The 23708-nt window shown below is 35.6% G+C and overlaps 1 protein-coding gene across 2 annotated transcripts in view; it reads right to left on the minus strand.

Annotated features, from left to right (window-relative positions):
* PTPRQ (protein tyrosine phosphatase receptor type Q) overlaps positions 1-23708 on the minus strand; it is a gene marked incomplete at both ends in the record, with an annotated part of 267149 nt that overhangs the window by 48954 nt on the left and 194487 nt on the right. For both annotated transcript variants that reach the window (XM_081083373.1, XM_081083372.1), the window contains 7 exons: positions 5386-5459; positions 7739-7961; positions 8450-8608; positions 11191-11257; positions 13893-14137; positions 17101-17287; positions 23154-23275. In XM_081083373.1, the coding sequence (XP_080939499.1) occupies positions 5386-5459; positions 7739-7961; positions 8450-8608; positions 11191-11257; positions 13893-14137; positions 17101-17287; positions 23154-23275 (1077 nt within the window). The remainder of the gene's footprint in view (positions 1-5385; positions 5460-7738; positions 7962-8449; positions 8609-11190; positions 11258-13892; positions 14138-17100; positions 17288-23153; positions 23276-23708) is intronic.

A 23708-nucleotide genomic window follows, 5' to 3' on the forward strand; every position in this document is an offset into this window, starting at 1 on the left:
ATCTCAGTATATGGATCTGATTAAGCCAGTTTTATATCTCTAAGAAGCTTAAGTTAAATTGGTTATAAAGCTTACCAGCTTTATAATGTCTGGCTTTTGACATAGGAACATGTTACATGATCTTATTAATATTATTATTAATCTTCAAAGAAAACAAGTTCAAGTTCTTTTAACCAAAATTAAATATAAGGAATACTTGTTTGGCTTAGTCATCTTGGATATTCTAATACCACACAAAAATTTATGAAAAGCCACTCAATTTCATAATTTAAGAAATGTAAATTTAAACAATCTAGGCAAATGTTATTCTCATACATCAGAATGACAAAATATTAAAAGTGGTTTCTAGAATGTAGGAAGAGTCTCACTTATTCATTGCTAAAAAAAGGAATTACTGTATCTTTATGTGTAAGAATAAAGCATACTCATGTATGAATGTTAACTTCAAAAGCTAAGACAAGAAGATGAAAAGAGAACAGCTAGAAATCATTGAAAATGTTAAGAAGAAAAAATGGTACAGCAATAATAGGAAGTCTGTGAGAGCAGAAACATCACCAATAGTAATGAAATTGAAAGCTCCTGGGGCGCTTAACGATTTTCAGGCAACATGGTAACAGTGGTTACAAGCAGAGCACTGCCTGGGTCTAAAAGCTGGTGCTGTGACTTCCTAGCTCAGTAGTCTTGGGCAAGTTTCTTAAAGAGCCAGTTTCATACATTTTACCAATAAATAGTCAATATCGATTTGTCGGAGACCATGTTATAGGGTTGTGAAGAATACAGTAGGTCATATATAAAAACAATAAGAAAACTCTTGGTACATAAATAATGTTTAGTATTTTTATTAATAAACATTTATCACATTCATTCATTTATTCATCAGATTTACTTTCCCAGTTATTTTGTGAGATGAGTATTATCATTCTCATTTTGGAAATGAGATTTCAGAAGTTACTTTTTTAAGTAATTAACCCGTCACATAAATTCGATATATGCCAAACGTGCCTGAAATATGCCTGACTAGCCACAAAGTTATGAGGTTCACCCCTACATTACCACTATCTCTTTAATGTAATAAAAATCTCCCCTATATCTCTGGTTTTGGGGGGAAAGTGATTCTTTTCCTGCAAAAATACATAGAGACCCTGTTTCTCAGTGAGCATATTGGAACTTTTCATTGTTAGCTTAGTAATTAAAGGAGAGGTGTTATGACAGAAGAAAACAGTCACACGGTGCCTTTGCCATGGGGTTTAAGATCCCACCTTATTCAGCTTTAATGAAGCCTTGTAAGGTGCAGAAAGGAGTGTGTGGTTTTCAAATCACAGGAACTCTCTATAATTAAACCTTGCAATCAAAACATTGCCTACCAGCAGTTTCCATAAACTGATGTGCCTATAGAGGATTTCCAAAAAGGGTTTAAGTGGAATTCTTGTCAATTTTGTTAATAAAAATGCTAATGCTTAATCCCGAGTGAAAAAAATCAAATAAATTATAAGAATTTTTTTCAAGATTAAAATAACGGTGCATGTCATTTCCCATGTTTATTCTTCCAGGCCATAATGATTTCCCTAGCAAATTTCTCTTAGGCCCATTCATCCTATCCAGCCAAGCTCTGCCTGATTCTTCTCACTTGCACTATTGTCAGCCTCTTTCCCTAAAAAACTTTTAGTCTATCAGTCTATGGTGATTCTTTTGTTCATAATTTTAACTTCTGAATGATAATGTTTCTGAGAGTCACAACCACTATCAAAATGGCCTGCCTTGGAATAATATGCTCTGAACAAACCTAGAAACACAGCCTTACAAAGGCTCTTAAATCCTGAAGATTTTACTGATAGACAATGCAGCTCAGAACTCACTGTCTGTGGTGTGTGAAATGCCAGTGAATGAACATATATCTACTGGTGGTTTGATGACCTAAATGGGACCTATATTTCTTTCACTGAAGTCTGGGATCACAGACATGCATGTCTTTAGTAGGCTTGTTAAGAATGTTAAGAGTCACTAGCCCATTGCAAATACTATTATATATCTTGATACATGACATATTTGAGAGAAAAAGGGACTCGAACATCTTTTGTAACCTTATGGTGACATTAAGGACATTATATTAATGCATTTTATTATTTGCTTGCCTACAATCTGACAGACATTTTTGCCATTGACTATTGTAGAAATGGTCAATGTTATTTCTTTTTTGAGTTCTCCTATAACTTCCTTGGCAATGTTCTTTTTCTGAAAAGTTGCATGACTCACTGGCCTTTTATTAATGTCAAATTATGGACCAGGGCCATTTCTGGTGGAGCTCTTTGGTGCCTGGCTTATCAGCAAATCTGATCTCTAACAGAATCATAACATCCAATAGTCAGGTAGAAAACTGACTGGAGGACAGAAAGTGATGTTGTTAACTCCATTAACTAGCAAAGTGACTGGAGTGCTTTGCTAGTCATCAAGGAAGTCTACTCTACTGATACACTTCATACTCCAAATCTGAACATCTCATTTCACAACTGAGGTTTTCACCCCTTGTAATTTCCTCTACTCCTGCCTGTCACTGTTTTACTATCTATAAATGACTAGAGAGCAGAACTCCACACGACCAATCCAAAGCATTACAGAGCAAAGCCTATTTACTACAAAGCTGCTATATGTCAGAAGCGATCCCATGGAAGACCACTCTAAGGAGGAGTCTGAAAGGCTGTCCTCCTGCCATTGGTTTCAAATAATATATGAAATCTGAGAATTTAATCATAGACACATGAAACCCTTCCCTGTCGCTTCCCCTTACCAACCTAGTGCCTTTCTCCCTACTGCATCCAGTCTATGTTTCACCAGCCTCTTCCTCCCTGGCTTTGGCAGGATCCTGTGCTCTGCCCTTTGCTCCACATCTTAACATCCCTTCTAGACTCCTGTTGTTACCAGGGCACATAAGCATTATTACCTGGATGACTAGAGTGATAGTAGTTATGATTCCAAAAGGAACCAAGAACCAACTGTGTATGACTGTTACTTTCTAGAGTTAATTATTGTATTCTACTCCCTAGTCTGTGAGAGAAAGGAAGAAAAAGAAGATAAGCATGGTCCCTGATACTCAGGTATCCCCTTTTTTATGGCTTTTCATGCTCATTCCTATTCCCCTGAATATCTCAACTTTGCCTCTCAGATTGCTAACTGAATATGATGTCCTCACATCAATAACAAAGACAAATACCACATGATCTCACTTATATGTGGAATTTAATGAGCAAAATAAACTGATGAACAAAATAGAACCAGAGGCATGGATGCATACATGGAACAGACTGACACAGCTCGGAGGGGAGGGGGGCACTAGATAAAAGATGGTGAAGAGATTAGCCAAAGCATGTGTGGTGATGGCCAGAGGGAGGGGGGCTGGGGCTGGGTGGAGGTGGGCAAATGGGGAGAAATGGGGGGCATCTGTAATACTGTCAGCAATAAGTAAAAAATAAAAGAAAAAAAGATAAAAAACAAAAATAAATTAAAATAAATAAATCTGTATGAAACCAACAAACTATGAGAGGCACAGCACAGCAAGGAGGTCTCTTTTCAGCACTGCTAGCTATTCACTTTGTCTTTGACTCTTTCCTTCCATCAGCAAACACACCGGGATCATTAGTTAGTGGAGGCGATAGTCTCTTAATGCCATAATCTCGAGGAAATTATGTTAGTGCCTTCAAGGCATTTACTGCGGTGGTATCATTGTGTGATGAAAATCACCTATCAAATGAAGAAACGCTCAACACAATTTCAATATCCCAAGTCTCATCGGCTAGTTTTCAAATGATTAATATATTGTGTACAGTTAATCAAACCAGTGATTTTATGAAATTAGAGAGAATAGCCAAAGAAATTTGTTATTCCTCTATCAACATCCATGTAGCTAGTCACATGCCCTTTCTTTATTTCTTCAAGGCTCAACATTTTATTAACTAAGTGGAGCCTGCAGAAGCTGACTTTCTATACAGTTAATGTTTAAAAACCTGGTGAAAATTTCTAACTGAAAATGGTAGAACAATTATCTGCATCCAGCTTCAACTCTTACTGAAATCTGTTGCAGCTCATGATATGCTGTGTATCTGAGCAACATACAAAGTTCCACATTCTCAAAGCTTGGTGCAAATTGGAAGTTGTGATCCACTCAAAAAATTCTGGGGATATAATTTCTCCTAAGGAAATATATTTCTAAAATTTTTGAGTATAGCCTATCCCAAAATAAGCTATTAAGCATTTAATTTTTTTTCTAACTATAAAATATTAATGTCTTTACATATGTTGCTTTATGTAAATCTTTCAAAGTAATATTCTCATCACCATTTTCAAAATAAGGAAACTGAAGCTTATAGAAATTATTTTCTCGAGTGGAGGAGCCAAAATTTGAATGCAGGTGTAAATCCTCTATTTGGGGTGTAATTGCTATCAAATCTGTGCTAAAATCCTGACCCAACCACATAATTACTTAATATGAACCTTGGTTTTCCCATCATTAAAATGGAGGTAGCATTACCCCCTGACAGGGTCTCTGACATTATGGGTCAGATAATTCTTTGCTGAGAGGGGCTGTCCTATGCACTGTGGCATGTTCAGCAGTATCCTTTGTTTCTGCCCAGTAGATGCCCATAGCTCAGCCCCCATGGTTGTGACAACCAAAAATGGCTCCAAACATTCTCAAATGTCCCTGGAGGGTAAAATCACTTTGATTGGGAACCACTGATCTAAAGTAAAGGATAGTTGTGAAGAGTTCATCAGTTAATACATACAAAGAACCTGAAAGTGTGTCTGGTATAGAATATTTAATGTTAGATGATGGTGATGACAAAAAAGAAGAGGAGGAGGAGGAGGAGGAGGAGGAGGAGGAGGAGGAGGAGGAGGAGGAGGAGGAGGAAGAAATATACTTGCATTTGACTAAATTGTATTTGTATTTTATTCAGGCCTAATTGAGTGCATATAATTAATAAAACATGAAAGAGCTGATTAGAAAAAAAGAAAAATTAATGAGGACAGGTAAACATCTAGTTTTTTTAGGATTATTTCAGAATAATTGCCATAAGCCTTTCCTTTGTATTAGGTAAAAATCTTTTGCTGTAAGATTTTATATTAAACAGCTAATTAAATATTTTCTTGGTATAATGATAGTTCACATCAGCATAGAACCAGTACCATTTCAAAATCTAGATCCAGATTCAAATGGATGCAACTTCCATCTATTAATAGAATAATATAATATACTCTTTTTCCTTAATCAGGTTAGTTAACCTTGAAACGAATTTATACTTGAGAACTTTCAGTTGTGGATTATTACATTTTAATGAATGTTGCAATGTAACTAGCATGTTGAGAATTGAAAGTAAACTATAAAATATGTCTTACCTAAAGTCTTAACAGGGTCAGAGTAATCAGAGTCAGTAAATTGTCCCATGACATTTGTGGCTCTAAATTTAAATCTATAAAATAGAAAAAAAAATTAAAACTAGCAATTTGCATGCCATATGATTTTTTTATGAATAATTTAGGAAATAGCTATTAAAATAAACATTTTTATTTAAGATAAAGCAAATTTACAAGATGTAGACTTGAAATTCAATGACCATCCAGACAAATAGATACTATCTTTATGTGAGATGAATAATTACCCTAGAAATGGACCTCATGAACTTCATGAGAGAGTGACTAAGAATCTGGGCAGACACGTAAGCAATCAGCAGCTCAACTGAAGCAGATTACCTACCTCCTTTACAGATTTGTTTGGATGAAATAATGTAGTCTGTGAAAGTGTGTTGCACAAACAGACTTTTAAACTATAAATCATAAAAACTGTTATACCTTGTCGACCTTTGAAAATACCAGTGAACCAGATTTAGAATTGTCATATAGAACTTATCTTGTTCATATGTATGCAATTAAGAAAATGTTTCTTAAACCTATGTATGCACAGCTATATTTTTACTCCCTATGCTTTTATGACATATGAAATGGAAAAAAGGTACAGAAGAGAATCAATCTTAAAAATCATTCTATGATTCTAACATTCACAAAGACAACCAAAACACCTTATTTAAAAACTATAAATATCCAGGCATTTCAAAACATAGAATCAATTTACATTAATAAATTGCAATGCATAAATTAATCTCTACTATTCTCAGTTTCTTATTATTGTATTGATTATATGAGGAGTCTGTTTTGGAAAAAATACGCAAAATGAAAATACTTGAATAAGTATTAAACTTGGTGATATACCATTTTCATAACTATCATATGTATAATGATTATATTTCAGACAATAACCTTGTAACCACAGTAACTGTAATTCATAATAGATGATAGAGCATTTTTAAAAAATTTGCCCACCTTCTCTAATTTTTCCAATGCTAATTTGGCCTAAGACACTTATAAAGAATTTAATAATGCATTAGTTGGCAAGATGAGACTAGCTACATTTTTCAAATTTACTAGTAAAAAAATTATATTTTGAAAATAAAATAATTCAAGATTTTTTAAAATCTGTCATCTTGTGACACAGAAATAATAGTTAATTTAGTAGGAAAAATCAATTTAGCAAAGAAATTAACAAAGCCAGAGATGAAAACAGTCTTTTCAACAGATGGTGTCGAGAAAACTGGATATTCACTGACCAAGGAATGGAGTTGGACCCTACCTAATACCATTTACGAAAATTAATGAAAATTAAAAAATTGATTTCATTTGTAAAGAGATTCTTAATATGATATTCAGTTGGATCTACAAAATGCCAAATATTAAAGTGAGTTGTAAAGATTTCAATCACTAAATATGATGTTTGATGGTATATAGAGGATAAAAGTATTGCTATGAACAAGGTAAATCAAAGCTATCATTAACCAAAAGACTGATAGTGTTCCTAAACACCTCCATATTAACACACAAGGCAAATAATGAGTGAAAAACACAAAATATTATATTGGTCACATTGTCCTCTACAGAAAGAATTAAATTCTCCTATCCAAGGGCACATTTTTCATGTTGACCTTATGTTATTTATCAAATCAAAAGATCAAATCATAATTACATTTAGGTTTGTCTGCTTTTCCTATAGAACTATATGTCTGTGGAATATGAGGTCAATCTTTTGTTGGTCTTTACATTCTTGGAGCCTAAAAATTCTGGTCAGCCCTGGCCAGTGTTGCTCAGTGGTTTGAGGGCTGTCTCATGCACTGAGAGGTTGCTGGATAAAATCCCTGTCAGGGCACATGCCCAGGGTTGTGGGCTCAATCCCCAGTGGGAGACGTGCAGGAGGCAGCTGATCGATATTTCTCTTTCTCTTTCTCTCTCCTTTCCTCTCTTTCAAGTCAACAAAAACATATTTTTAAAAAATATTATTAAAAATCTAGTCACGCCAGAACCGGTTTGGCTCAGTGGATAGAGCGTCGGCTTGCGGACTGAAGGGTCCCGGGTTCGATTCCGGTCAAGGGCATGTACCTGGGTTGCGGGCACATCCCCCAGTGGGAGATGTGCAGGAGGCAGCTGATCGATGTTCCTCTCTCATCGATGTTTCTAACTCTCTGTCTCTCTCCCTTCCTCTCTGTGAAAAATCAATAAAATATATTTAAAAAAAAAAATCTAGTCACAATACAAGATGGATGCCCAGTGCTTACTGAAAAGATAAAAGGATGGGTGGATGGAGGAATGAAAGATATCAACCAGCTTGCTAACACAATGCATGGTAGGTATAAACTATACATACAAGTATTGCTTTTTTGGCTTCAGAGGTCCATTGCAAATTTTGTCTTCATTGCCAGGAATCATACATGCATGATCAGCACCTATGATGTAGATTTCTTCATTGCTACTGAACTTTGTCTTTCCTTCTGTACACGGAGGATTAGGAAAGCCTTCATTTGTAAAGTATGGCCTTGGTTTATTAAAATATGCATCATACCACTTTGTTACATTTCCATCATGCTGAGCTATTTTCAGAAAAAAAGGAATGATGATTACAAATAACATATACATTATTTTCAAATTTATAACTGGTTTTTATAATTGCATGAAGAAATTCTGGATGAAGTATCTTTCACTCTATGAACCACCAGGGATGATTCAGCTGATTTACCTGGATAAGCATCTAGAGAAAAAAAATCCCTCAGTCAAGAGTAACTGTAATGTTCACATCTCCAAAGAAGTTACCAATAATTCATCTTGTCAAAGTCAAAGCAATCCTACTAGCATATGGAATAAATAAATCACATATTTTAACTATACCTTATCTTATTTCTATAAAAATGTTAGCATAAGTGTTTTGGATAATTAATGATAATATTGACAATATATTAAGGTCAAGATGTATGTGCTAATCAGGAGTCAATTTATATTACTAATTTTGAACTGAAATTTCTATACCATTCAGCAATTCATACTTTATAAATTAATAGAATAAGTTAGTATTTAATGATACCTCCAGCTTCTGCTACAAGCACTTGTACATTTTTGATGGGCCCATGATCATCATTATAGTAACATATTGGCATTCTGATGGTAATTGTTGTTGAAGTCACCAGCAATTTTCCTGTGGCATCATAAATAGGGGTTGGTTTGGTTTTTGGTCGTGCTGGAGCTATAAACAAAGAAGTATCACAATTGATTTTTTGTTTCTGAAGAGGAGAAATAAGCATTTAATTATTTTTTCAGGCAGGTAATTTACAGATAACGTGATGACAAACATAAAAAACAAATGAAATAGTCTTATTTTGATACAGCAAATATTAAACAATTATTATCTCCTGGTGGTATAATTATATATTTGAGACTTAACCCGAAATAATGGGACTCATCTGCCTGCCTGATCTCCCCTAACCACCTCTGCCTCAGCCCCCGCCACCGTGGCTTCATCTGGAAGGACATCCGGGAGGTCGTTTGGCTGCCTGGTCTAATTAGCATATTATATTTTTATTATTATATATTGTTTGAGCAACAATGAGTTGCTTAATCAAATTTCATTCTCCATCTTTATTTAATCTTTTTAAAAGGCTTCTCAATAATGCTATAAAATTGACAATATAATTTCAATTTTGCACATGAGGAGATGGCCTTATATCACATAGCTATAAAAGGGAACCAAATCTTTTTACTTGATCCTTTCGCTCATTCCTCTGAGATATAAAGCCTATGATATTAGATGAATAGCAAGTTTATTGGGGAAAATATCTGTGAAGAGTAAAGATGAAGTGAGCAAGAGGAGATGGTGAGAGCCTTCGACCACAGAGCACAGGTAGGGAGACACCTGAGAAAGGGGAGGAGGAAGAAAGAATTCAGCAGGAAGAGCCTCCGGTTTCAGGGAGTTCTGAGAAGCTCTAGGCCACTGAGGAGTTCCCAAGAAAAGGTTTCCAGTTAGAAGAATCTTGCACTGGACATGACTATCCAACCTGACATTATCTGTCAAATGCAAACTTAATGAGACTACCATTAATTCAATATCACTCCATGTTACTAACAAAATCATTCATATTTACTGAAGAAAAATTAATTTCTCTAGGGCCCCACCACTGCCTCCAGTATATATATTTATATCTTCTCTAGATAACTGGTCTTAAGTCTATCTGCCATATCTAACGAGAAGAAAGTCAGAATGAGTCTTCTTTACCTGGGATGACCAAAAGCATCTGAAATGGGAATTTTTTTTTACTAAAGAATCAATATTGTTAAGTGCGTATCTACATGTCTGCCAACAAATAACAGACATTAAGATGAATTGATGTAAGCTCTTCTTTATGAAGTCATTTTTTCAAATTGCTGATTTTTTAAGACCTTGTATTTGTATTTCCTAAGCATATAATTTATCAATTAAAAGCAAATAATTAATATTTATATACAGTATTACAATTGTGAAAACTACCCATTGATGAAAAGATGATATTTATCAGCTTCACCTTACAGTGAATGTTTCTCATTCTCTAGTAGGTCACTGTCCTAAGAGTTTTTTCAAAGATTATCTCTTTTAATCCTCACAACAATGTATGCAGTAGGAACTAGTATTATCTCCACTATCCAGGTTTATAGAGGTTAAGAAACTTGCCCAAAGTCAAACAGATATCAAGTGGCCAATCCAGAATTCAATCTCAGCAGTCTGACCCTAGACTCAGCCTAGAGCCTGCTTTTAATCATTGTGCTTGGTGTCCTTGCCAAAGACTGAGAATCACTGTGCTTTGGTGTCCTTACTTTTTGCTCTAAAGAGAGAAGCAACAAGGAGGTAGAATTCTACTAAAGGTCCATATACTTGTTTTGTTTGTTTGTTTTTAGCTCTGCAGGTTTTACATAGCTTTTTAGAGAGATGGCACAGCTACATGCAGGTTTTCAGTCTCAGGAATAGAAGGAACGCTGATGACTGAATGACCCTAAATTCCTCGTAAAAATCTTTTTTAGTTTTTATGGATTTGGCGGGCGAGAGGCTCCAAATTTTAGTTATATTGTCAATGAAAACTACCTGTAAGATTAATAAATTGATAGATCAGAATCTTTAGAGTTAGAATCATAAAGCTGAATACATGGTTGTTCAGTAAACACTATTTAATTAACTGTAAAGAATTCAACTGTCAATATAAATAAAAGTCATTGAGGAATCTAGTTAAAACTAGTCAACTCCTAGTCATGGGTAATTTAAAGAATAAGTTTCGTTTTCAATAAAATTTAAAAACAAAATAATGGACTATAAAATTTGTCTCAGAAGAGTTTAAAGTTACAGGAAAGGAAATATAAGAAAAAAATAGCAGGTGGGCATTCTCTTTATTTAACCCTAGAGGCCTGGTGCACAAAATTCATGCATGGGTAGGGTCCCTAGGCCTGGCCAATGATCAGGGCCAATCGAGGCCTTCCTCCTCCCCGCCTACCCGCTGGCCAGGTCCTTCCTTCATTCTATGCCGCCCCCTGGTGGTCAGTGCACGTCATAGCTAGTGGTCGAACTCCTGAGGGGGCAATTTGCATATTAGCCTTTTATTATATAGGATGGTAATTTGCATCATTATTTGGGCATTTTAATTATAGCTTTAACAAGCTTATATTATTACTTAAATATGCTTACTAAATGCACATGCATCACTACAAGCTTGACTCCACCCTTAATTCTAATACAGAATTCAAGTTCTATTACTGTTTGATTAAGAAAGCAGCATTTGTGGAATGAATGGGAGCTTGTGTATATACCTTTAATATCCATAGTTATTCTCATCTGAACTTTTGGTCCTGCACCAGCACTATTGATTGCATAAACCTAAAACAAAGAAACATCTTGTTACTATTTTCAAATTATTGCTTACATGTACCTATAACTGATTATGGTTATATGTAATTTTAAAATGATTCTACTTTTAAAAACAATTGCATATAATCTATTAATTATCTATTTCTTGCACCCCCTTAAATGTGAGTTATATATGGAGGAAGAATATTAACAACAAAGTAATTCTTAAAACTGATCTTGTGTTACTAGTAAGCCCTGAGAACAAAGGCTGATTGACCAAAATAGACCGATCGCAGAGACCAGGAAAAGACTGTGACTTCAGCTGGAACCTGTAGGAGGAATAGAAAAGACTCTCTTTGCTCTCTTCGTCTACTCTAACATCTTTTCCTCTTCTCTGTAGCTAGGTAACTGGCTTTCTGTAAATCCATATTCAAGATCCTCTTTTTTTCCCTCTGAGATGAAACCCTATTCCTCCAGCCTCCCAGGTTTCCTGTATTAAATCATCCCTCTGAAAGTTGCCCTTTATGCCCTTCTTCACCCCTGCCCCAAAGTATCTGACGCTATAACCTGCGTAATGCAGCATATACACATAAAGCATTTCTGTTTGTATGTACAGAGGGTGATTTACACAGATGTGAATCCTTTCAATTAACTTTGTGCTTAGGAAACTGCAGACACAGAGTTTTCTTCTATCCACATTATATTGCTGTATAAAACAAAGACCATGTTCTCACCCAGTTTATTGTACTTGATAAATGAAATTCAGAGTATAATGTTTATTGAAGTTAATACATTTGTTTATATATTAGTGACCCACACTCCACACTATACATACTTTGACTGAATTAAAACTGTAATGATGTGTATGATGTGCTAGTTATGGTGAATAACCCAAGCCCCAAAAACATGGTTAAAAATATCTAAAGAAAATGCTTATTGAAGTTTGTAAATTTAAGAAAGTATCCACAACAAAAATGATATTATGGTCTGCTTCCTTATTTTTATTTCTTTATGGTGCAAGCTAACATTTAAGTGGCAGAGTAAATGATGAATTGGACAGTGCTTTTCAATTGCATTGTGGAAATAGGTCACTTGGAAACCCGGGTAAATGAAGATATGCAAATTTTCATGCAGTAGATGGGAACAGGTGCTAAAGTTATACATTTCTAAAAACCTCTCAGGAGCTGAGGATGCTGTAAATTCCACTTTGTGAATAATCAGAGCACTTATTTCTTGTTAAATTATGAATTAGTTGTGATTTATTTCCTATTTTTTCTCATATTCACAATAGGAAAAACTGATAGCGTACTCACTATTTACCATAACTACAAATCATTAATACTCACAATATTCTTATAAAGAAGTTATTATTCCTATTAGTAATTTTTCAGATAAGAAAACCAAGGTAGATTTGCAGAAATTGACCAGATACAGAAAATAGCAAAGTGAGTATTTGAACCAAGGTCAGTTCATTCTCTAACCACCACTCTCCTCTAATAGATCTTTCACAAAGATATTCACAATGGTATGTACAACAAGAATCCTAGCAAGACATATTACCTAGTAAGATATAAAGTTAATGAGGGAATATATACACACATGGTAGTATTCTGATGATTATAAAGAGTTACTAGGAGGATTAGTTAAAAAGTTAAGGTTTAGGATGAATTTTATGTTGCTTGAAATATGAATTTCTGAATCAGATAATTCTATTTGAAAATTGCAAGACATGCTATAAAAATCATCAAATGATGAAACAAATTGATCATGGCCTGTATATATACAATATGAACTCACATATACACTTACTTTCCCAAATGGATAATTTAGAATGAAAAAATAAAATGTTATTAGCTTTTAGTAATAGTTATGTGAAATATATGTGAATTTCAATCATGTAAATAATTATTTCTGCTCTTTGCATTTGAAATTTGCTTTTCCATGTTTCATTTATAATCACACATTAACAGTTTTCCATTTGGCAGAATCATCTCTTTACTACAATTCTTTTACTTTTAGCATGCATTTCCTTTATCCTTTATTTTATTTCTGCATTTCTAACAAAAATACAAATGTGGCTGCTTTTTGGTGTTTACTTTTGGCTTACAATAGTGCACATTTTTTTCTTATTTACAGTACATGCACAACTGTGGGTTGGCTGATATGGCTTAACCTTACTTAATATTTTCCCATTTCTAGACCCAGACTGAAGGAGCAGAATCCGCTTGGAATATCTTTCCTTGAGACAGAGAGGAAGAAGGAGAGAGCTGACACAAACTTGTAATGCTTCTCAATAGATGTGGCACATGTCATTGGCCAAAGCACATCGTGTGGCCAAAATCAAAGTCAATGGCATAGATATATGTATAAGCCACAGAATGGAAGGGGAATAAATTATTTCTAAACAATAATGCTATTAGAGTTAATGGCATTATTGTTTGTACAAAGGTTTTAATTACCTATATATTTTCATAGGACTTGCTATATTATAGGATATCAACAATTTCACTTCTCTAAATCTATTTTCTGTGTGCATGTCTTAAACAATCCCCCCAAAATATGTGAAAAAAATGTAGTGTGTACACAAGCTGAAGTATCTTTGAATGCTGAGTTTGACAACTGACTTTGTAAAATAGGCAAGTAACTAAAAGCTCTGAATGCTTACACTGATATTGTATGTATGTCCACCTTTCAGTCCTTCTAACATTGCGATGACGGATGTGTCCGTTTTCTGGATAATGCTGAGGTTGTGAATCTGCACAGCAGTAGGGTCATCTTCTCGGTAAACCAAAGCTTGATATACTTGGATATTTCCATTGGGTTGAGAAGGAGGAAGGAATGTTAACTGAAATTTTGTCACTTCATCTGGTATCTTCTGAAATGTCATGTTGTTAGGTGGATCCTTAGGGACTAAAATGAAATATTTAGCAATTAAATTTTATAAAAAATATGTTATTTTCAATCGCCATATAAAACTTATTTCAAATTTATGTTTATAAGGAGTATTACACAGATTATTTAAACCCTATGAATTATGGAAACAAGCAAAATGTCTGATGCATTGTAATATCACTGACATCTTAGGTCACAGGAACCATACTGCTGATTCAGTTCATTATATATTTCCTCTTATTTATTTAGCTTTATATATGCATTGTTTGTATGCAGATCACATTTCCATAACTATTTGAGTTTAATTAATAATAATATAGACTCACAGGAAGTTGCAAAAACCATACACAGTTCCAAGTAGCCTTCCCCTAGCTTTCGCCATTGTTGGCATCTTATATAACTGTAGTTTAATATCAAATCTGGAAACTGACATTGGTACAATGCTGTTAACAAGACTACAGACAATATTCAAATTCAACATTTTTTTCACACTTTCTTGTATGTAGTTCTATGCAATTTAATCCCATGTACAGATTCCTATAAACACCATCAGAAAAAAGATACAGAGCAATCCCATCACCACAAAAGAACTTCATTTTGCCTTCTCTTTGTATTTGCCCTCCATGCCTCCCCTCAACACTAATCTTTCTTCATCTCCATAGCTATGTGATTTTGAGAAACACAATGCATAATGACTGTGAGGTTCATCAGAGTTGTTGCATATATTAGCAATTCATTCTTCTTTCATTGACAAGTAGTGTTCCTTATATGGGTGTACCAGAATTTGTTTAATCATAAAAAAAACATTTGGATTGTTTTCAGTTTTTTTGTTATTACTAATAAATCTGCTATTACCATTTACATACAGATGCTTGCATGAACACAAGTTATCAATTCTCTATGATAAATACCCTAGAGTATAATTGCTGAATCATACTTGGTTTTATAAAAGATTAACAAACTATTTTCCAATGTGGATATACCCTTTTATAGTCCCACTAGAAATGTATGAGAAATCCAGTCTTTCTGCATCTTTGCCATCATTTGGTATTCTCACCATTTTCAACATTACTATTTTATCTGTCCTAGTAGATGCATAGTGATATCTCACTGTGGCTTTAATTTGCATTTTCCTAATAAGTAATGATACTGAAAATCTATCTTATCATGAGTTTATTTGCCAATCATATCTCCTCTTTGGTGAAATGTCTTTTATCAACTTTTTAACTGGATTTGTTGTGCTGAGTTTTAAGAGTTCATATATTGTAGATATTCCAGGGTTTTTTTAATAAATCGAAGTTAGTTGGACATATAACAAGCTAAGTATCAATAAATTATTGTGAAAAAATTGTATACACGATAAAATTATTTTATGAATATAGTTCATAATAAAATATATTTTATGAACTATTTATTGCTGTACTACATAGTGTTATTTATATGAATAACTGGATGAATATATCTATTTTGATCAAGTTGGAATGGATATATTTTTCCATACTAAATAAAGAATTTCCATGAAGAAGGCTGTTAATACTTGGCTATTAGTAGTTCAGATACAAGCTCTTTTTTCTTGCAAACATCTTTAAAAATAGTGCCCTCTGGCAAGCAAAAAAATAAGTAAATAAATAACAGTGAGGAAAAAGAGAGAGAATCAGATAACATTTTATTGTTCCAAATACCACATTTTAAGGGCAAAAAGGCATAGCTAACATAAAGGTTAGACATGTTCAACACATTTTCAAAACATTAGTTGTTAAACATATTTATGATACATAAGAAAAACTTTATTTTTTTATAAGAGATGTTTTCAAAAATAAGGTCCGGTTTAAAGTTGGATAAGTGGAAGATTTCTCTCAATGCTGGAAAGAACTTCCTATCCTGCAAATATATTTGGTTTTATATCTAAAATTCAATTTTTAGATGTTCAGTAAAAATGTATTAAACTACAATATCCTTGAAAGAAGTAGCACATTAAGATTTTCAATGAATGCTTTATGGCATGGATGTGAAGAAGTTCAGCAGCATCTTTCCTCACAGGAAGGTAGGATGACAGAGACTTGCAACAAGTACAATGAGAAAATAGATACCTGGGATACATACACGTGGCAGCACACTGGAAACAAGTGGGATTTTAGGGTTCAGAGAATAAGATGGACCTTTTAATTTAGAACCATAACAGTAGACAATGCAGTATGTAACATAATGAAAAGACTAACTCAAAAGTATTTTTACCTCCTATACTTACCTTACAGATAGCAACAAATAAACTATAGCAACACATCCCTTCATGTGCTCTTTCCAAAGATATATCTGGTGGCAAAGAACATCAGGAGGCTGAAGGAGGATGGGGCAAGCGAGTTCTGGGAGGTTGACTTTCCACATTTAATTCTTATTGGTTATAATCTTATCATTCATTCAGACCCTGTTCATGGGAACTTGAGTAAATCTGTATGGATTCTGACATTTATCAAATAGATTATATAATAAAACATGTCTCTTAAATAAGTGAAGAAAACATATGATAAATGTGACCCGGATTCGGATTTTGACTTCTAGTTTATTTAATAATAACGTATTAGTACTTTAAATAAGCATTCAAATCATGAGACAGAAATAATTAAAATGGAATTTTAGGTGAAACATTTTGGGCTATACACAATTGGGAAAATCATCTCTCCAGCAAGATAATTTCTGAAACATTTAGTGTTTAAATAAATGCAAAAATTGTGCTTATTATGAACTAATTTGTGTGTTGTTGTTTTTTTGTATTTACAAGGATTGGCTATTCTGCATAATTCCACTTTGCCTCAAAAAACAGAAAGCTTCACTTTCGTCAATCACAGTGAATCACTGAACATTATATTTATATGCATTAAAAATTTGATAATACATACCCTTTTTAGGGTGGGGTGCGATAAACTGTAAGAAAAATACCTAAGTAGGTCCAGTTTTTAGCAATGATAAAAAATATGCCTTACCTGATTCTAAAGTAGTAACAATCACTTCAGCACTTGACTTTCCTTCTACGTAAGCCGCACTAACATTTCCAGTGAATGCAGTGATCACCACAGAATACCTTGTGAATATTTTTAAATCTTTAATTTCTATGGTTTTATTCTCTTCATTTGACTTGATTAAGGAAATATTAAATTCATCACTATCTACCTATAAGAAAAAAAATAGCTGACAATGAAAGAAAGCAGCACTTGAGATACAAATCACTAAAGTATAATCGTACAAAGCTACATGTGGTATATTTATCTAGTCAAGATTTAAATTAGTGTTGACCTTTGAACAACACAGGCTCGAACTGCATGGGTCCAAATATATGCAGATTTTCACAATGAATATTTGTACTGTTTTCAATTTTCAGTTAGAAGTCTACAGATGCAGCTTGCTGACTGTATGCATTGATGCAGGCAACTTGACTATATGAGGATGTGAGTGTCCACAGGTGGTCCTGGAACCAATCCCTGTGGATACTAAGGAATAACAAGTATTGGTGGAGCCACAAGTTATATGCATATTTTCAACTGTGTGGGGGTCAGTACCCCTAACCTCCATGTTGTTCAAGGGACAACTGCATTTCTTTAAACAGATTGTCCTGGGGAATCTAAAGTGTTTTTAATAGTTTACTAATTAGCAATTATTTCAATAATTAAAAGTAAAAGAAAAAGCAATTCACCCATCAAAAATCATCAAAATCAAGCCAAAATTATCTCTGTAGTCGATGAAACACTACTTCCTACTCTAATGTTTTATAGAGAAAAAATATAGGTTTTGGTACCCAATCATCAAAGGTTCAAACCCCAACTTAGCCACTTAATAGCTCCTACATAGCATTTGTCAACTCACTTACGCTCTGTGTCTCACTTTCTGTGTCTTGAAATGGGTGATAATATGTGTTTATAGTGCTTTGTTGAAATTTAGAAAAAATAGATCTGAAGTATTTTGTTTTATTTTAATACCAGACTCACACAAAGGAAACACATTTTGTAACATAATTCAGGATATCATTTTTCATAAAATCATTTTTCAGGTATAAAAAAGTATTTATATGTATATATATATATATATATATATATATATATATATATATATATATTCATTTATACCTGAAAAACTATTTTCAGAAATTCAACTTCTTTTTGAAATACACTTGGTCTTTTCTGCTCTAATTTTATTCCAATTAATTTTAAAATGCTGGTCTTGATTGCAGTTTGAAAAACTCTGAGCTGACACTGGATAAGAACTCAACTGTGGTTTTCATAATTATTAAATATGCACAAATGCATGCCTTTCGGTGTACTCAATGTAGGTTTATGATTTATTTAAATATGGTTTATCTTTGATGGAAAGTCTAAGTTTCTAGCAGTAAGGAAGGGCTTTTCCTGAGGTGAACATCAGAAAATTTAAAATCTTATTTTGCATGCTCCTCTCAGGCACATGATTTTGAAAAACTCTAAAACAAATGATACACACTGTTCGCAGTATTAAGTTCATTCTCAACTTCACCCTCCCTGGTAACTTTGAAAGATGGCTTTTTTTCAGTATATGGTCTTCAAACAGTCTTTTCTAAGGCCTCCCTTAACCTAATCTAATGTTGCTATGAGAAACACAATAAAAGGCTGATAAATAATATCAGCATAGAAAAAAGTCAGGTAGATTGTTCCTACCTCAAGACAGCAGCGGAAGGAAAAGTTTCTAAAATGGCAGAAAAAGAAATTAGCCTAGAAATCCAATTGATGAGGTACACATTCTTCCTGATAGAAAGTGTATTTAATTTGTTGTTAATATTTAAATATCATCGGAACATCTGGCTTTTAAAATTTTCCTTAGGACGAGGCTTATATTCGCGCTGAGTAACAATGACCTAGGGGTGAATGATAGTCAGCTTCTGTAAAGAGCTATGGGTCTCCAGTGCATCACTGCCCTATCCACTTGGCTTCACTTTGACTGCTCATTGATGTTATTGCCTGACTACATACTGTGGCCACTTGAACTCTGATTTTATAGAGTTGAGGTGAATTCCTCAAGATTCCATAACAACTAAGTAGCTGACAGGATTTACAGTCAGTTGTTTCAATAGTCCAGAACTGTCTACACTGTCATAAGTTCACTGGGAATGATCTTATAAGGTACAATGAAACTATTCCAAGGCCATCCATGAAAACAATGGATAACAAATATCAAGAAGTAAAAATATGACACAGCATGTATGTGACCTACTATCTTTTAAATAAATTTTAATAAAATCCAAAAAGAATGGTAGGCCTTTGAATACAGCTTATATAAAATTTATTATCTTTCTTTATTAAACCTACTTTATCTTTGTTACTATTAATCATTATTTGTTCACTTACCCAGGACCAATAGCTCAGACCTTTTTGACTAGCATTTCCCTTCAGTTAGTGCCAAGGTTGCTTGCTCATATTATATTTGATCACCTATTATTATTATGAAATATTTTTATTTATTTATGAAGTATGGTAGTTTTTATATATAGTATCAGTAGCTAGACTGGTTCATTTCTCTCCTTTTTCTCTCCCATCTCCAACCTTCCAACTTGGTAAACCCTTATTCATCCCTCAAGTCTCATAATAAATTTAACCTGCTCTATGAAGTCTTGTCTTTACCCCATGTCTCCCATAACAGAAGCTTTAATTACTTAGTTAGGTTTTATTTTTAAAAAACCTGCTGTTTATATTCTAGTGTCTCCCACTACAGTGTGAGCTACTTGAGAACAAAACCTTATTTTCCATCTTTGTTTTGGAAAATAGAGGCTGTTCAATAAATATATTTTTTAATTTTAAAAAGTAAATATTACAATAAAAAAATGACTACAAAATGCATTAATTTCCAGTACAATCATCCAGGATGATATTGGTGCCCATCTACACTAATAAAAGAGAAAAATGGTAATTGGCTTACGGCGATACCTTTTTCATTGGCTAATCAGGGCTATATGCAAATTAACTGCCAACTAAGATTGGCAGTTAACTGCCAACAAGATGGCGGCTAATTTGCATATTTAGGCACAATGCAGGGAGGCGAAAGGGAAAGCAGGAAGAAGCCCCCTGCCACTGACAGTGATCGGAAACCCAGGGGGGAGCTAAGAGCTGGGGGGCAGGGCAAAGGCGGCCCTGGGGCCGCCTTTGCCCTGCCCCCAGCCATGATCAGAGAATCAGGCGCCTTTGCCGCCCTGGCCAGTGATAGCAGGAAGTAGGGGTGGAGCCAGCGATGGGAGCTGGGCACGGTTGAAGCTGGCAGTCCCAGGAGCTAGGGGTCCCTTGCCTGGGCCTAAAGCGAAGCCCACGATCGCGGCGCCCCCCGCTGCCACTGCAGGTCCACGCTGCCCGGGCCGGACGCCTAGGCCAGAATCATTAGGCCTGGGCAGGGGCGGAGCCTGCAACCGCGGGGAGCTGGGGGTCCCCTGCCCAGGTCTGACACCTCTGCCAGAGGCCTCAGGCCTGGTCAAGGGGCCGATCCGGTGATTGGTGATCGGAGAGTGATGAGGGTCAACTCCTCTGGCCGAGGCACCAGGCCTGGGTTGGGGGCGGAGCCGGGGATTGGGGGGATATGATGGTCCCCTTGCCCAGGCCTGAAGCCTGGGTCAGAGGCGTCAGGCTTGGGCGGGGGGTGGAGTAAGCGATCAGAGGGAGATGGGGGTCCCCTGCCCAGGCATGATTCCTGGGCCAGAGGCCTCAGGCCTGGGCAGGGGCCAGAGCCAGTGATCGGGGGAAGATGGGGGTCCCCTGTCCAAGCCTGACACCTCTGGCAGAGGCATCCGGCCTGGGCAAGGAGCCGATCAGGCTATCGGAGGGTGATGGGGGTCAACGCCTGAGGGCTCCCAGTATGTGAGAGGGGGCAGGCTGGGCTGAGGGACACTCTCCCCCGCCCCCCCCACACCCAGTGCACGAATTTTGTGCACCGGGCCCCTAGTAAATATATATTTTAAGATGGTCAATTTTGGCTTAATTTTAGTCTTATATAGGAAGACTTGTATGACCTTGTGGCTAGTATTTGGCAAAATTCAGGCAGTACCAGGAGTGCAAAATTCAATGAAGTGTGTTCTTCATGGGTCTAGGAACTAATGATTCTTGAATGTAGATAGTTATATATTCATGAAATGAACTGCAGATAAGCTCCATAAAGACAGTGACCACTTCTGACTTGTTCACTTCTACCTATCCAAACCCTAGAACAATGCTGGCATGTTGGATTTACTTAAGAATTTGTGTTGGATTAATGAAGGGAAGAAGGAACTAAATGACTACTTGAGTCCAAGAATCCCAGGGAAACTGTGAAGTGCTAGAATCTGTTTGAATTCTTGCTATCCTTGATCCAAAGTGGTTTTGGTGAGTTCATATTTCAATTTGGCAAATTTTAATTGATATTTAATGGCTTTCCATTTATCCTATCATACCATTGTCTGCTGGTCTTAGCCTAGTCTCAGTTATGTGAGAAATTATTTATCATGTCTGTCTCAGTTCACCTTTATGCAGAATGAAGATAGTAATATTTACATCAAAATATTGTTAGATAAGGTGTGGTAATGCAAATGAGGAGATAATACTAAGCTCTGATGTTATGTATTTAGGATATATTTCTCCTAATGCCCTTCTCCCTTCTCATTTGGTACGATGAGTTCTTCTTCACTGTATTTTAACTAGTGTGTTACCAATTTAACCACCTGTTTATATACATCATGTATATCCTAAGGACCAATGTAATAATAACCATGTTATTATTCTTTGCATGTATTGAGTACTTCCTATATGCCAGGCAATGTTTTAAGTTCTTTATGCATATTAACAGTTTAGTCTTCACACAATTTCTGTACCCTAAATATCATCTATTATTAATCTATTATTAATCTTTATTTTACAGATGTGAAACCTGAAACACAGGTTAAGTTACCCAAGGTATACTTGAGCTAGAATTAAAATGTAAATGGTTCGGTTCCAAAACCTGTGTCCTTTTCCTCCCTTTTTTAATTAAACTTATTGCAGCAACAATCTATCCTATTTAATAAAGAGGGAATATGCTAATTGACCTGCACACCATAACAAAGATGGTGGCGCCCACAGCCAATAAGGAGGGAATATGCTAATTGACTGTCGCACCCTCAAAGATGGTGGTGCCCACAGCCAATAAAGAGGGAATATGCTAATTGACTTCCCCGCCCTCAAATATGATGGTGCCCACAGCCACAAGATGGCAGCGCCCAGTCTCCCCAGCTCTGCCTGCCTCCAGAGTCCCCCAGTCTCCTCAGCCCCCCAGCCACCCAGGGTTGCCCGAGGTTCAGGTAATCAGAGCCAACTGAGGCTTGCGCTGCCAGCAGTGGCAGCAGCAGAGGTATGATGGGGCGTCACCTTCCCCTGATCGCTGGGTCGCCTCCCGCCCCTGAGGGCTCCTGGACTGTGAGAGGGAGCAGGCCGGCCTGAGGGACCCCCCCCCCCCTTCCAGTGCATGAATTTTCATGCACCGGGCCTCTAGTATATATATAAAAGCCTAAACGACCATTACAACCAGACAACTGGACGACCAACCGGTAGCTATGATGCGCAGTGATGACCAGGGGGCAGATGCTCAATGCAAGAGCTTCCCCCTGGTGTTCTGTGTGCTCCCACAACCAACCTCCTGTAGCCCCTCCTCCTCCCCCTGGCCGGCCAGCCCCAATTGGCCCCATCAGGACTGGTGAGACAGCCCCGATTCGCAGGGAGGGATCCCACTTGTGCATGAATTCATGTACAGGGCCTCTAGTGGTTAATAAGATGATATATGTTTCAAGTATACAAATTTGATACATTATCTGTATATTGCAATTTGCTCCCACCACCTGAAGTCAAATGTTCTTTTGTCACCATATATTTGACCCCCTTAACCCTTTATGACTCTCCCATCCCCCTTCATTCTGCTGACCACCATACTATTATTGCTGTCTATGAGTATTTGTTTTATTTGATTTTCTTGTTTGTTCATTTCCATGCTCTCCATTGCCTTTGGCAGAAGGCAAGACAAACCTTACCGATTCAACATCTATCAGATAGAACGTTGGTCCAGTAATGATAGCAGGTTCACTCCAGCTGATGTTAATGCTAAAAGGTGATGTTGCTACTACATACACATTTTCAGGAGGACCTTCTGGAGCTGCAAAAATAGAAAAGCATTTACTCATCTACATCTGAGTTAGTATTTGCTACAGTACAATAATAGAGAAGTCCTGAAAAATGGATAGCCATAATGAATTAATTATGCATTAATTTATAGTTCGCAGCATGCTAAAGGTGTTGTTGAATAAAAACATATAATTCTTTTCAAAATTACTATACATGAAGAACTTTCACATTAGAAATTAATGATCATAGATACATGGTTTTAAAACTTAAAATAATATTGAAAGGAAAGCTTTACTGTTGCTAAAATAAATCTTTATTTTTATTCTAAAATAGATAGCCTAACAATGTTGATTTAAGAAAACTTATAAAACATATATGATTACAGAAAAGTGAAACTGGCACAAAGTAATTAGATTCAAAACATATTGTAATATGAATGTAAATTGGGCTCATTTTATTGTTTT

The sequence above is a fragment of the Myotis nattereri genome, assembly GCF_964212035.1.
Source record: "Myotis nattereri genome assembly, chromosome: 2".
Classification (NCBI taxonomy): Eukaryota; Metazoa; Chordata; class Mammalia; order Chiroptera; family Vespertilionidae; genus Myotis; species Myotis nattereri.